General features: G+C 35.3%; 1 protein-coding gene across 3 annotated transcripts; it reads right to left on the reverse strand.

Annotated features, from left to right (window-relative positions):
- Nucleotides 1–136: 136 nt before the first annotated feature.
- LOC107425212 (homeobox-DDT domain protein RLT1) lies at nt 137–13,019 on the reverse strand. 3 transcript variants are annotated; one of them, XM_048467299.2, is made up of 18 exons: nt 12,185–13,019; nt 11,585–12,037; nt 9,994–10,076; nt 8,976–9,326; nt 8,781–8,870; nt 8,515–8,679; nt 8,185–8,407; nt 7,704–7,804; nt 6,962–7,048; nt 6,727–6,879; nt 6,465–6,620; nt 5,241–5,450; nt 4,427–5,101; nt 3,745–4,326; nt 2,719–3,351; nt 2,517–2,621; nt 1,602–1,865; nt 137–1,207 (listed from the first exon to the last, which is right to left on the reverse strand). In XM_048467299.2, the coding sequence occupies exons 1-18, from the start codon at nt 12,339–12,341 to the stop codon at nt 434–436; spliced, it is 5,262 nt and encodes a 1,753-aa protein (XP_048323256.2). In that variant the 5' UTR covers nt 12,342–13,019; the 3' UTR covers nt 137–433. The 3 variants fall into 3 exon arrangements, with proteins under 3 accessions (XP_048323256.2, XP_048323257.2, XP_060669124.1); XM_048467300.2 differs by having other exon boundaries at nt 9,994–10,073; nt 12,185–13,018; XM_060813141.1 differs by lacking the exon at nt 6,962–7,048.
- Nucleotides 13,020–14,805: the final 1,786 nt, after the last annotated feature.

Here is a 14,805-nt window from a genome sequence, read left to right on the forward strand (position 1 = left end):
GACCAAAAAGATAATTTTTTGTTTTAAAAATAATTTTCTGTTTTATAGAATACAAAACTATTTTGAAATCTAATGATCAAATAGGCTCTAAGATTCTTAAATTGTCACCGGCGTCGAGATTCATACAAAACATATATTGAAGTATAACTTGCTTTACCTTTATTGGATAATTTTCTGTTACACGATTAATACAATGCCTATTTCCATTAACGAATTACAACTGGAGATCTAATCAAGTACTTTTTTTTACCTCTACCAAGTTACGGTTTCAACCATTAACTCAAAAATTTTCAAATGAAAAGAAACAAGGGGAAATTGTTGACCTGTGTATCCCCTAATACTAGTTTGGCCGCTAGTGAAGCTGCACAATAAAAAATAATATGCAGCATACATGTATTAGATGCTAATGGACCAATCAATTGACATTGATATCTCAATCATCACTGTAATCTTCAGAAACTGCTGACTCAGAGCCTTCATCATTCTCAATCCTGTTCGGTATTCCATCCGACTCCTCACTGACATCCACATCTTCTTCTGAATCTCCATCACCAACCTCTTCAATGCCATTGTCATCATCATCATCATCATCTTCAGAAGCATCCACATCTTCATCACTCACTTCCATTAAATCTCCATTCCACCCACCAGAAACACCATCGTAGCCAAGCTCCCAATTTCCTTGCTCATACTCCTCTGCTTGGGCATTGTTGTCATCGGATTCCACTGCTTCTACAGAATTAACATCATCACCTTTCACATTAATGTTATTGATTTTTTCATCATCCCATTCCTCATCCAGGTTTCTTGGTGATTCCCCTCCACTCTCAGGGCTGCTGCGAGTGTCAGCGATGTGGCCTAGCAGTGTCTCCTCAACAGCCCTGTTCTCTACTCTCCTCTTTCTAATAGTACGGCGACCCCGTGCACCTCCTTGTCCAAGTGGCCTTCGTCCCAGCTGTCTTAATCCTTGAGTTGTATTCTCATTGGTTCTAGCATTTTTTCGGGCAGCACTAGATTTGGAGTTGTTAACTCTTCGTTGCAACTTTTTACCACGGCGCTGATCACGACCCCCTTTACCACGTCTGTAGTTATTACGTGCACTTTTTAGATGAGCAAAGTTCTCCTCTTTCATGTGTTCCCTGTGGCTTAGTTCTGCTAGTTCGATCTCTTTATCATTCCTTGAAGGAGCAAATCTTGTGGGAAGTTTCTGTGCATAAGGTTAAAAATAAATAAATAAAATAAGTTAAGAAATTGCTTGCTCTACAACAAAGGTGAAAGGTAGTATAATATAAATGATATCAATTCAACATATAGATAGATGGATAAAACAACAAATTTAGCAAATATGTGATACTTGCGCTTATCAATGGATACTTGTGCCTATTAATGGCCCACCAAGGATGGGCCAAAAGCAAACCATACATGTAAGAATGGCCTTGACACTAGAATAACCAACTGCATAGCATTCTGTGTTAAGAGTTGCACATATTGATTTTACGACATTTTTCTCAATCGATATTCAAGACAATTCTCCATAACAGACAGAAGAGGAAGGAAGGGACAATCCTATAGGGGGGGGAAAAGGTGAAAAAGAAACTCACTATATATTCTTTGACTTCCTTGGCTTCAACAGGCTCAGGTTTTGCATGTGGTACATATATAATTGATGCATCCAGCTCAAAAAGCCTCAAAGCCACAGCTGCAATAGTATGTGGTAGCCATGGAAGTACAGTAACTGATCCAGGATCTGAGTAATCATGTGCGGCAGCCCCTGGCTGACTACAGGAGCCCAGCAATTCCCCTGTTGATGCAAAGTTTGACAAAAGAAAGTCCCGTTTCATGACACTCTCAAACAAAGTGAATATCTGCAAGAAATTTTGTCCAGATTAGCAACTAATCATGCGCCGAATTTATGAAACATTATACGAAACAATAATGATTATCAGTTGCTGGCTTCAAATACAAATCAAGACAGAGCTTAATCAATGCATTATGCGATGTTCTACTTTAACACTTAGACCACAGAGCTGCAATAAGATGAAGAGGACAAAGGCATAATATTAAGGTGATAATCCCAAAATTTTAGAGCATGTACAAAGGCAAACTTGTTTTATGGAGAAAAACATTCTTTGTTTAAATTTCTAAAAACTCATTTTACACTTGTTCAAGAATCACATTCCACTATGTGCTATAAACAAAATTATCACATAAAAGAAACTAAAAGTCCTTGAAACTGATGACGGATTAAACACTTCCATATTTATTATGAATAAAATTAATGTGACTACAAAAACAGTTATTATGATGTACATACGCGTCTACTAGAATTTGTAATCCAAAACTATTGTAGCACTAGCAAACCAAATACTCTGCATGAGAATAGTATCTCCATTAACCATCTCAGGACCAATGGAAAAGAAGTGTATTGTATGTATCGTCACATGAAGAATATGCATTACAATGTATGATTCCATCATGACTACAACTTATAGAACTCAAAAAGTAAATAAAGAAACCTGTAGAAGTTCCTCAACGGATGATGACACATTCAACTTCACACCCCAATTCTTTCGAAAGTCCTCCATCCAAGAGGATTGGAGAGCTTCTAGTGGAACAGATACCTGTCAGTTAAAATACACGAATGATCTAAAGTCCAAACACGTAGATGCCAGGTTAAATCATAATAGCAATTAGTCATTTCCACAGACGCACACTCACCTCTATGAGAGCAAACAAAACCTTGAGCAGTCTGTTTCCTAACGGAAGAGCAGTATCTAAAATATGGATATCCTGAAGCTCTAATTTCCTTTTCTCTTTACATTGAATCACATGTTGTGGAAACTTAAAATCATTACCCATTGTACCAAAGGTCTGATGGCAAGAAAGGCAGTGGGAATCTTCAAAGTAGTAAGTAGTGAGACAACCATCACAAATTTCCAATAGCTGTGCACACCTCTTTTTCCCACATTTCATGGCATATAACGTTGATGCATTCAAGCATTCCTTAAACATCCACTTTTGAAAATCTTGATACCTTCTCAAGGCAGCCTTCTTCTCAGTTTCACTTTTGCCTAGCTCAATTCTGAAAGAAGATGATGTTTCAATTGAATCAGGATTTAAACCACAAAGAGTACTACTTGGACTGTCAAAAGCAGCATGGCAGTCAGGACTAGAATTCATTTCATCCACTTCATTTTTGACAACAGTTCCATTTCCGCCTACGGTGCTCAAACACTGCACATTCCTTCGAACATTTTCCTTAAAGGATGCCTCAATCTTTTGCAACATCAAGCGTAAATGGGATTCCCTTATTCCACGTGAGTCCAAAGACCCTAATAGAGTCTCAAAAGCCTGCACATACCGGGTATACAATAAATTTTTGTATTCTAACAATCATCACCTCAAGAACTAACTTAACCATTAGATAGAGCAACAAAACATTCCACGCAGAAGAGGAATTCAAAAAGTAACAGGAGCCATGCTTAATCAACCACAAGTTTAATACATAAAATCATAAGGTATGCTAGCATGAAACTGAACTACCCACATTAACACATTATTACACTTCCCTCCTTGCCCCTGCCCCTCCGCCGCTAAAAAGGAAAAATAAATATATATATATATATAGATATAATAATAATATTAACAATAACTAAATAAATAACCCATAAATAACATGAAGATACATAACACAAATGCTGCCATGCACGAATCTAATATCGATGTCCATAAAAACCTACGTACCTCTTCAGTGTCAATAAGCCTCCAATTTCCATCATGCAATTCAACAAAGATCCTGCCTGAACCGGGATCATTGCTGGAAGCAGAGGCAACAAATTGCCAGTACCTATTACGCCTGCGATCTTGACCAAGAGGTAAGGACCTGTACACGTACATTTCTTCAGCTCTATGGGCAATATAAGATTTCAACTGTGAACGTGACCTTTTATTTGCAAAAGCCTGTTGCTGAGTCAAAAAGTTATCAGGACCCATAGAAAAATCAGGAGCTACAGATGTTTTTTCTGCAGGAACACTATTAAGGTCATTCGGAATAATGTGAGAAACATTAACTAATTTTTGATTTTCTGCAATGCTTGGGGATGCTTCACTATTTCTATTAGATGCTTCAATATTTCTATTATCAAGATCTGGTAATGGACTTTGGCTGCCCTCCACAACAGAACTAGCAAGATGCATTTCGGCTTTGGTTCCCACTGAGGATGGAAAATCTAATTTGGATATATTCTCCTCTTTCAAGCGACTTTTATCAAGCTGTGCTTCTCCCCACATTTGCTTCTTAAGAGCATTTGCAGCTTCCAAACGATCCTGTTGAAAAGTTTATCAAACTCAAGATACAACACTAGATTCTAATTATTAAATGAAAAGATTGCATAATAGTTTATGAATTTGAAAAAGTAATGCTAACCTCAAGAACAAGACGGATAGAGTTTCCTTCATTTGCAATACCAATTAAGGCAACAAGAGCATTAAGACGCTCCTCTACACTAAGATCAGAATATTCCCCTTCTGTAAGTCCTTGAGTCCAAGATTCACCTGACTTGCTCTCATCAATCTCCATATTTTCTTCTTCAGGATTACTTGCATTTCTGTCCTCACCAACAACATATTGCTCAGTGGTAGCACTTGAACAGTCCACATCCTTGGAAGCTATCAAAGGAACGGAAGAGGAATCCTTATCAAATTCATTTTGCAGATTTAGTGGATCATTGCATAAATTTTCTTTCCCACTTTCTAAGCAAGTATTGACTTCATTATATTGATCAGAGTCTCTGTTTGCAGTTGATGGAGTAGCTAGCTCATCAACTTCAGGGTCCTCATCGACATCATCACATTCAGAGTCTTCATCTCTTTCTACATCATCAGCATCCTCTGCAGCTAGAAATCCATTTTCAAATATCTGAACTTTCTTTCTGGCTGCTGAAAGTATGGCCTCAGCATCAGCAGGATCTTTTCTGTAAGCAGCTCGTACACGATACGTTGAAGGAGCTATTCTTTCAAAAAGCTTAGCATCCCTGGTCAAAGCAACAGAAATTGAAGCCTCTGGGGTCTTGCTGGTTGTCAGGTCCCTAAGTCCAGATTTCTTATTATATAAAAAAAAAAAAAAAAAAAAAATCAGGAAAGAGGGATATAATCACACAGCAGGTCAAGCAGATAATGCTGCACAATAAAATAAATCACCTCTTCATTAAAGAATTCTGCTCGTGGCATTCAAAGCTCACCTGAATCTTATCTGCAAGTTCTAATACTGTAAGTCCCTTGCTTCCCTCAAGTGAAAGAACATGAAAAGCAGCAAATTTGACTGTTCCAGGAGTAAGTCTGTGCCTAGATCTTCGTGGAAGTAATAATCCTTTCTCTTGCATTATTGCAAATGCATTTTCAGCTGCTGAACCACTGCGGAGTGTCGAAATTACATCTTCACAACCTTTACCCTGCCATAATGTATAACACCCCCACAACTTTTAATCTTAAAAATAAACAACAGGCAAAAGGGGATAAGGATCCAAATTGAACATCTGATACCCTAAAGATGATGCAAACTTTGAACAGTAACAGAAGCCTTAATGTAGCCCAACGTTAACATGAAACAATGAACACATTTCCATGGAGATGCCAAAAATCTAAGTCATCAAGCCCTGGACCAACCAATATGATGCCCGACAAGAAGCCATTATAGTCCCGGATCAACTTTGATGACAATCATTTGATTTGCTCACAAATTTTTATTTTAAGAAGGATTTCCTAAGTAGCCAATTTTAAAATTTTCCTTTCTCCTGCTTATAACATAAGTCACATAACTTCTCTTTTTGTTAATTGCCAAGCTTTTACCATCTTCTGTCTTACTTACTGAACTTCATCATGCTTTTCCCTTTAGGTAAGTAAACCATATTGCATCATGATATTCTTCTTACCTCTTAATCATTGTCAACATACCCTTTTCTGCTGGCATGCATACAACTATCTCACAGTATCCTCCTAAAACATAGGGCTCTTAGCATGGTTGAGAAATGTCTTGATGCATGCCTCAGGTTCAGCGCTAGGACAAATTTTGGGTATTTAGTCACACATTGACTAAACTAAAGTTTTTGAACACAGAAACAGTAATCAGCCCTTTCATCCATCCTTTGACTAAACTAAAGTTTTTGAACACACAAACAGTAATCAGCCCGTTTATCCATCCAACCCCCTTTGCTGGGCTGTCCCCAAGGGAACTCCCTCTCTCCTAGTTTGATAGACAATTAAAATAGACAATGATTGGTTGCCGAAATTTTACACTTAATTTAATGAATTTAAATATTTTAACACGTGTTAAACATATTTTATGACATTTAGTTTGGATTCAAACCAAACTTTCAGATTCATAAATCCATAAGCCTTAGGACATAAATCTAATCTGATAAAAAGGGATATTACATAAATAATAAAAAAGAAATTGGGAAGAAAACCTCATGATTATCAGGCAAGCATGGCCATGATACACTCCTTTTCTTCAGATGTGGCCCAAATCCAGCAGACAGCGCTAACTGTCGGAATATTTCAGGCCATGTCAATGGATTCAGGTGCCTCTGCCAGTTGCGTATGTCAAAGCCCCATGCATATGCCTGAAAAATTCAGTAGAATAAAGAAAAAAGTTATTCAATAACAACAATGGTGGGAAGCTTCAAGGTGAAACAAATAAATATGTTAGGGACAAAACGGACAGCTTACCCCTTCAACAATCTGTGGATGGCCGCCTCCAGGATTGGCAGCTCCATTTTGATTCGTTCCTAATCCAGAAGAAGGTGTCCTTGCAACATCTTCAATATCTTTTATTATCAACTTCAAAAGAGCAACATGAATCTCCCCCAACAACCTCGAATCCTGATGTGAAATTCTTATGAGATCTACTTTTAACTAATTAGAGTACAGATAATTGAAACAAAAGGGCACAAGAGTGACTCACATAGTCATGAAAACCTTGAATAAATTCATCTAGTGTAAAAGGCCATAACTCAAGAACATCAGCAAAAGTAATCAAAAACCTCCATATCTGAAAAAGGAAAAAAAAAAAAAAAAATTCACAACATTCACATGAATACTGCAGAAAGTAGAACTTGATATAGGCACAGCACGAAAGTAACCTATATTTTTGTGATTTATGAACGCTCTAATCAAATCATAACATAAACAAAGAATATTGGCACTTTTCAGCATAGAGTTGATGTAAAACCTACTACCTAGACCTTAGGAAACCACTAACTACTAAAACTATAATATTAAAAAATACAATAACTGATTACTGGAAGAATGAAATACCCAATGCAGTATTCACTATTCATATTGAAGAGTTTATAACCACCTTTATCTTAATATGTTAAGGAATGATGCATTCTAAATTAATAAATTTATCTCCAGCTTATCATGAAGCAACATGGTTACCGAAGCAAGAAAACATATAGAAAAAAGACCAAGAAGTGGTGAATAATGTGATATGCTGAAGAAGATATATTACCAACACTGTAGTACACACAAGTAAATAACATATTGAATGACGATGCCCAACAAAGAAAAGATGAACTTTCTTTTTTTTTTTTTTTTTTTTTTTTTTTTGGGTGCCAATATTGTTTATCCAAATGGGAGAATAGTGTATGTGTGTGTATGGGAGGCAGGGAGGAACAGTAAGACAGAGAGACATTAGAATGCACCATGAGAAGATTGCCAATATTCTCCTCTGAATTGATCCATGGCTGAATTGCTAATGGTCTTTTCAGCTGCACGGACATAGGTGGGAATTGACCAAGCAAATCTAAAGCACAAAATAAATAAGTGGTAAGCCAAAGGAAAATACATACATATTATGTTTAAAAACAAAACGAAATGAAATTCCGAAGATTTAGGCCCCGTTTGGGATTGATTATAGGCCTCTTTAGATGCTTGGTAAAGCTGACTTTATGATAATTCTCTAATAATTATGGCAGTTAGACAACAATTTTGTGAATCAAGAAGGCTGCTTTTGAAAATATAATTCCCACATAATCAGGCATGTCTTTAAAAAATAAAAAATTAAAAAGTTAAAATTCCCCATTAAGATCCAATAAACTGAGAAGAATCCAAAAAAAGGTTGGACTTTGGCTTTAGGAGCATTGAATAATGAATTATTAGTTGGGCATGTCAAGCAATACCAACCTCTAAATGACTCAAGGTTTTGCAAAGTGTCATGATCAAGACTGATAATTGAGGATAATCCCTTGCTTGCAGCAGCAATTTCCATCAGTTCAAGTTGTTCATCCTCAATAAGCTCCATTGACTCTCTAGCTATTCTGCGTGCAGTAGCCTTCTCAATTGCAGCTTTGCGTCTTACTGCCTCTCTCTCTTTGCGAAGCTCTTCTTTTTGCCTCCTCTTCTCAGCCTGCAATAAAATCAGTGGGGAAGCACATAGGTGGAAACCATATCAGCTGAACCAGCTTATCAAACAATGAGAAAAGAATAACTTACATAACTGTACCCTAAACTTACTCTTAAAGATTCTTTTTGCAAAAACTTTTCCCTCCGTTCCATTTCACGCCTTTGCTCCCGTCTTGATCTTTCCTCTTCTCGTTGCTTTTCACGCATCAACCTCTCTTCTTCTTTCCGTCTTTCACGATCTTGCTTTTCCATTTCCTTTCTCAGTCGTTCCTCATTCTAAAGATGAAAAGTTTCAATATCAAAAGGTCATATAAATCTTAGAAGAATACAACAAATAAAACTGAGAGAACAGAGATTCATGATTAATAACATAAAACCTTTCGCCTAAGATTATCTTGTTTTTCAAGCTCTTTTCGGAGACGAATCTCATGAGCTTCAACTTCTTTTGCAAGTCTAGCTTCTTCACTCTACAAGACAAATATAAAAATGAGCCTTGGCAGACGGGAAGTAGTATTTAAAATTAATAGTAAATCAAATACTATCCAAATTCTTTTCAAAGCCTTCTTATATACCTTGCGTTTCCTCTCCATCCTCAAAACGGTATCACTGGGGATAATTTGTCCATCAGACCCATATGGATTGTCTGAGACAATAATTGGATGGTCACTAATCATTCTACTATTTGTAAAAGAGTCCCTTTGTGGCACACGGTCATCATCTCTAGGTGGTGATGGAAAGGCAACTCCTTGTTTGTCCTGTTGGGACAAAAGACGAACTCGAGATACTTGACCTTGGACAACATGGGCCCTTGATAACTGTTCATTTACTACAGCAAACGATGAAGTTCTGCCAGGCAGAACATCAACTGCTGAAGTAGACTGGTCCTGAAGGAATGGATACTCATAGAGAACCCTTGTGGTAGCCTGAGATGAAACTCACACAGCTTGAGTATAAAATGGCTGCTGATAAATAAATAAAAAGTAAATACTTTTCACAACATAATCTCTTCCTATATGTGGGTAGGATCAGCAGACTTCATGGAAGAAACTTAGAAATGAGCTAGTGCTATGTAAGTAAACAGAAAATCTAGTCAAGGAAATCTAAGATGCTGGCCCAGGGGAACGATAATGACAAGTAGAAAGAAATATCTTAGAGATACTGTGATCTCATGCTGTTGTTATTTGGAAGGAGATAAATAATCATTGTTTAATTCAAGCCAACATATGTTTAGGGAAGAGCTTATTAAGCAGAAAGCTTACGGCACATTAAGCAGCAAGAAAAGAGGTACCGAATGTTTCTTCCTATGACATATCTCAAAACAAACAGAAATTTTAAAGAAAGAAAAAATGAAGTTTGCTTTTGTCTTTTCAAAAGGAGAGAATGAGAGGAACCATTTTCATTTGAAACATATTACGAGAATGAGTAGCTGTAAATCGTATCATGTGATAAATGGGACAAATATACCACTACAATATTCATCAGACGCACTAACCATATTACAGAAGGAAAGAAAAGGAACAGATCACATCCACAATGATGCATGCACAATGCAGGAAACACAAATATTTTTTTGAAGGATAAGACACCAACTTTATTTGATTTTGCATCATGTCGCTCGTATGATTTTCCCTCAAAAGGATGATGCCCAGACCGCTTCTGCTGTTCTGCAACTGCTTCAGTAAAAGCAATACTATCAGGATTAGGCAGAATATAAATTTTATGGTACAAGTAAGAACAATTCAAATTCTAAAATGAAGAATCACCAGCATGCAATAGGGATAATCATATGTTAAAATCCAAGTTTGCTTGACAGAGAAAATCCTTAAAAATTGGTGGAATAGATACCATACGTACACCATCAAGAAAACTAAACAAAATAAAAAATCTAGAATTCTTCAAACAAGCATATTCATGCAGACATCTGTTAAATATAAAGGCCCAGATAAAAACAATTTTGGAACAAAAGTATACAAACTCTTTCTAAAGAAGTAGTGTCGATATAACAAAGGGAACAAGGGCAAGTTTCCTACCTAGTTAAATTTATCCAAATGAGAGGGGGAAAAAAAACTATATATATATATATATACACACACACACATATATATCCACTTTCAGGGTCATTTGTTCTCCACTTGACCTTAACTTTCTTTGGGAACACATTTTCTTTACCTGACCTCATAGATCTTTTTCTTTTCTCCCACATGCAAGTATCATATGTCTTTGGTCTACTAAGTTTACAGAACCATAATAGAGCAGTTCTAATGGCTATCCTCACCTAGGGTGCAGTAAGAATATAAACCTAAGGTTATAGTTACTAAATATAGATCCTCAGTAGTTCTGTCCAACGAACTTAACTTGGGATCATTCTTTGTCGATAAAACAAAATGTTGCTATCAACCAAAACATGCATACGCAGAATATCAACACCCAGGGTCAAGGAAATGGTTGAACATGCATTAACTGAACGGAGCTCAAAGTACATTATCAGGGAAAAATGTGCTAAATTCTTGACTGAGCTTAGCTTTGTGTGGCAAGTTTGATTTAAGTGCTAAATAGCAAAGGATCATAAAACTAAATATGTAACACAAGATTGTTATTTTCACATTTTCAAACTGATAAATTGGGTGGTACTTAAACTTTTGAACTAGTTATCTACACCACTGAAATATGAGAAAAGTTGAATAAATTCAAATCTATCACTTAATTGACATGACACACAAATAAACGTAGATACCAAACTAACATTTGATTGACCCCGCTTAAAAGGAACACGGGACCAAGTACAGTAAGTTCATTAAGAAATTTTTAAGAAAGAGGCATGCACTCCATTCTGAAATACAATCAAGCGAACCCACCAAATTAATTAAAACACATTATCCCTTGATTCCACTTATCAGTCAGAAAGGCTCATGCATAAGCTAATCACAGCTGTTAAGTCATCAAGAACCAAGTTATTTTCAGTTTGTTAGGGGGGAAAAATGGAAATAAACGCAATTGAAATCCATAATTGCCAAAACATGGAAATATAGACTACTTTAAACATTTAAAGCACCAAGTTCTATACTTAGCAATGAAATCCTACTGGGAAAAAAAAATTAAAAAAAAAAAAAAAAAAGGTAGCCACTAGTACTGAGCTGCAAAAGCAGACGTCAAATCTAATAGCAAAATTCATTAGTTATACCTAAAGGTGCCCCGAATGCATCAGGTGGCAACGGATCAAACTCTATCCCAAGGACCGGGCCGTCGTCCCTCAATGGCTCTCCCAACTGTGCCTCCACACAAGCAATCGCTCTTAGCTCCATTATAGTCTGCCGGGACTCGTAGTATCTCCTCCCCATCGGCATATCATCTCCGACACTCCTAGACACCGCATTCCGTAACTCAGTATGACCAAACGGGCTAGAACCCGAACCGGAACCCGACCCATAGTCACTACCCGGTTCATGGCCTGCCCTCAATTCATCAATGGGAGATTCCGGCAACGCCGCTACAGTTTTCCGCGCCTTTTTTGGGGGTCCTCCTTCTTTTTTGTCTTTCAACCTTCTGTGACAGAACCACATCTGCAATTGCCGATCGGAGAGGCCTAATTTCTCCGACAGGTCGGCCCTCATCGACTCCGACGGGTACGTTTCCACTGATAAAAACTCAGTAACAAAGAAATCAACAAAAATAATAATAAAAGCAAACAAATTTACTCTAACATGCATAAAATTTATAATAAAAAGAAACCCCCAAAAAAAAAAAAAAAAACAACAGAGCAAAGGAGTAGAATTGCACATACAGGCATAAGCTTTCTCGAGGGTTTCAAGCTGGAAGGGGGTCTTCATCTGGCGCTTGGGCTTGCTCTGTCCCTCATTTGAATTATTAATTTTGCTACTTTCATTATTATTCTCACTATTCTTGATGTTGTGATCTTCCCCTTCTGAACCACCCTCCATTGAAGAAGAGGATCAAGATCCAAAGCAGAGAAATTTCCCACTTCAAACCCCCAGAAATTTCCCAAACTAGCTCAGAGAAGAAAAACTAGGGTTCCTCCAAACCAACAAACAGAGAAGAATCTAATTTTTTTTTTTTTTTTCCTTCCTATTCCTCTCTTTCCCTTTAACTAAAATAACACCGTGATAGTCAAGGAAGAGAGAGAGAGGCGTAGAATTATCATCATCGAATATTTCAAAAATATTAATAACAACGAAATAAAAATAAAATAATAAATGCGAAAAAAGGGTGTTTATTTTAGATGATTGATATGAAAGGAAGAATGTCAATAACAATCTGCATAATAATAATAAAAAGAACAAAAGAAAATAGAAAAGGCCAAATAATTTACCAACATAACACCACCAACAGTCCCTTCTCACTCTAATTCCACCTTCCATAATTTTAATTTCTTTTCTTTTTTAATTTTTGAGTTTTTTAAATGAACGGTCTTCTTCTGTCATACATGCCCTTAATGTGGTTTAGAAACAAAAAAATCCAAAAGCAATTTGATTTTCCTTTTTCGTTTTCTCTTTTTCTTTTTATACTTTTTCGTTTTGACCTTTTTTGTTCCAGCTCACCTATTTTACAATAAAATAAAATTTTGTTCGTGTGTTTTTAATTTCGATGAACTTTTTTTTATTTCTAAAAATTTCTCTTTTTTTTTTTTTTTTTTTTTCAATGTAAGTCAATTTTTTTTTTTTTTTTTTTTTTGGTTGTGTTATTTTGTATATTGGTCTTGGAAATGTTTTATGTTTTTGGTGGCTTGGGATCTTAGGAGCGACATTCAAGTAAACGCTTCTGGTTTATGTTTTTGGGGCCCCACACTTGGCTTTTAGACAATTTGGGCTGGACTTAATAACGTGAGCCGATTTTCCAATCTCAATGTTTTCAATATCACGGGGCTTCCAGTCGCACAATTTGTCTTTTCTACTTAATATTAAAACATCTTTTATTAAAATTTTTAAAATACCCTTCTATTTCCTTATTCTGATTTACATTAAATTTGTGTAAGCATTACTTATATCTTCATCAATTCCAATAAATTTGTTGTTGAAAGACTGTTAGAAAATATCAAAGAGCAAATTAGTTAGACCTCACAAAATTTTGCATTACTTAATAACATAATATAATTGTATATAATAATTTATAGGTTTCTATTGAAATTATCATGTCGAATGTATATTTGACAAAATTTATTTATCTTGCCTAATCATATTAAAACCAAATATGCATATAAATAAAACTACTATCATCATTCATAAGTTTCAATTGGCTCATGTTATATTCCAAATCTTTATATAATCAAATTTAACAATAGGGTTATATATTCTCAAATAAATACTTTTAAGGATTTATTTCATATGAATAATTTGTGGCTTGAAATAATTCAAAATACCCTTTATGTTAACACCTTTCCATCTTCTAACATTTTCTATTCTAGCTGGTGATATTAAAAGTCATAAATACGCCCAAAATTTTTAAAAAGTGACTTATTACATTTAAAAATTATTTTTTTAAAAAAAACACTAATTTAAATTTTAGCATATTTATTAATATATGCTAATTCAAATATTTTACTTTAAAAAACCCACTAACTATTCACTTTACCATCAAAATACTTTATCTCATATTATATATTTTTCAATTTTATTGTATATTTACATATTTAAAGATATTAAATTTAATTTACAATATGTCATTAAAAAAATGTTTATTGCTTTATAATTATGAAATAAATAAAATATGTTATGTCAAAAATACTAAAAAAAATTTTACTCATCAGTCCAAAAAAAAAATCTCTTTCCAAAAATATAAAAAATAATAATAATAGAAAAAAGGTAAAAATATACTCTTAACAGATTTTATGCTTTCTGATAAAAATAAACATATATATATTAAATATATGTATATATATACATATACATATATCCTTACAGATCTTTAGAAATATATGAAGAAATTTGAGCATTTTTCATCCAAAGACAATTCCCCTTCCCTTTATTGCCAATGGTTTTAGATTATTTTCAATATTTCTACACAAAATAATAATAATAACAATAATAAGATTAACTCCACAATGAGGAAGGCAATAAAAAAATCCAAGCTTCAGAGAATACATTGATGCAAAACTCTTTCTTTCTCACTTGCAATGGTTTGCAGTGGTTTTCTTGGGAATGTAAAACTCTTTAAAGAAGAAGTAGAAACTGTAGAGAAGTGGCCAAATGTCCCTTAAACGACATGAAATCTCTAATACACGGCGCACCGTTGCAAACTTTAGGTGGCCACTTCTGGCTATGGACGACGTTCTTTAGTTCCTTGTTTCCTTCTAAAGTCTTTGACTTTGCTAGTTATGGAAGCCCTCATTACCATCACCATCATGAATATGTCGCTACCACTCCTACCACCACTTCCACCGATAATAGC

This window comes from Ziziphus jujuba, chromosome 1 (assembly GCF_031755915.1).
Source record: "Ziziphus jujuba cultivar Dongzao chromosome 1, ASM3175591v1".
Taxonomy (NCBI): Eukaryota; Viridiplantae; Streptophyta; class Magnoliopsida; order Rosales; family Rhamnaceae; genus Ziziphus; species Ziziphus jujuba.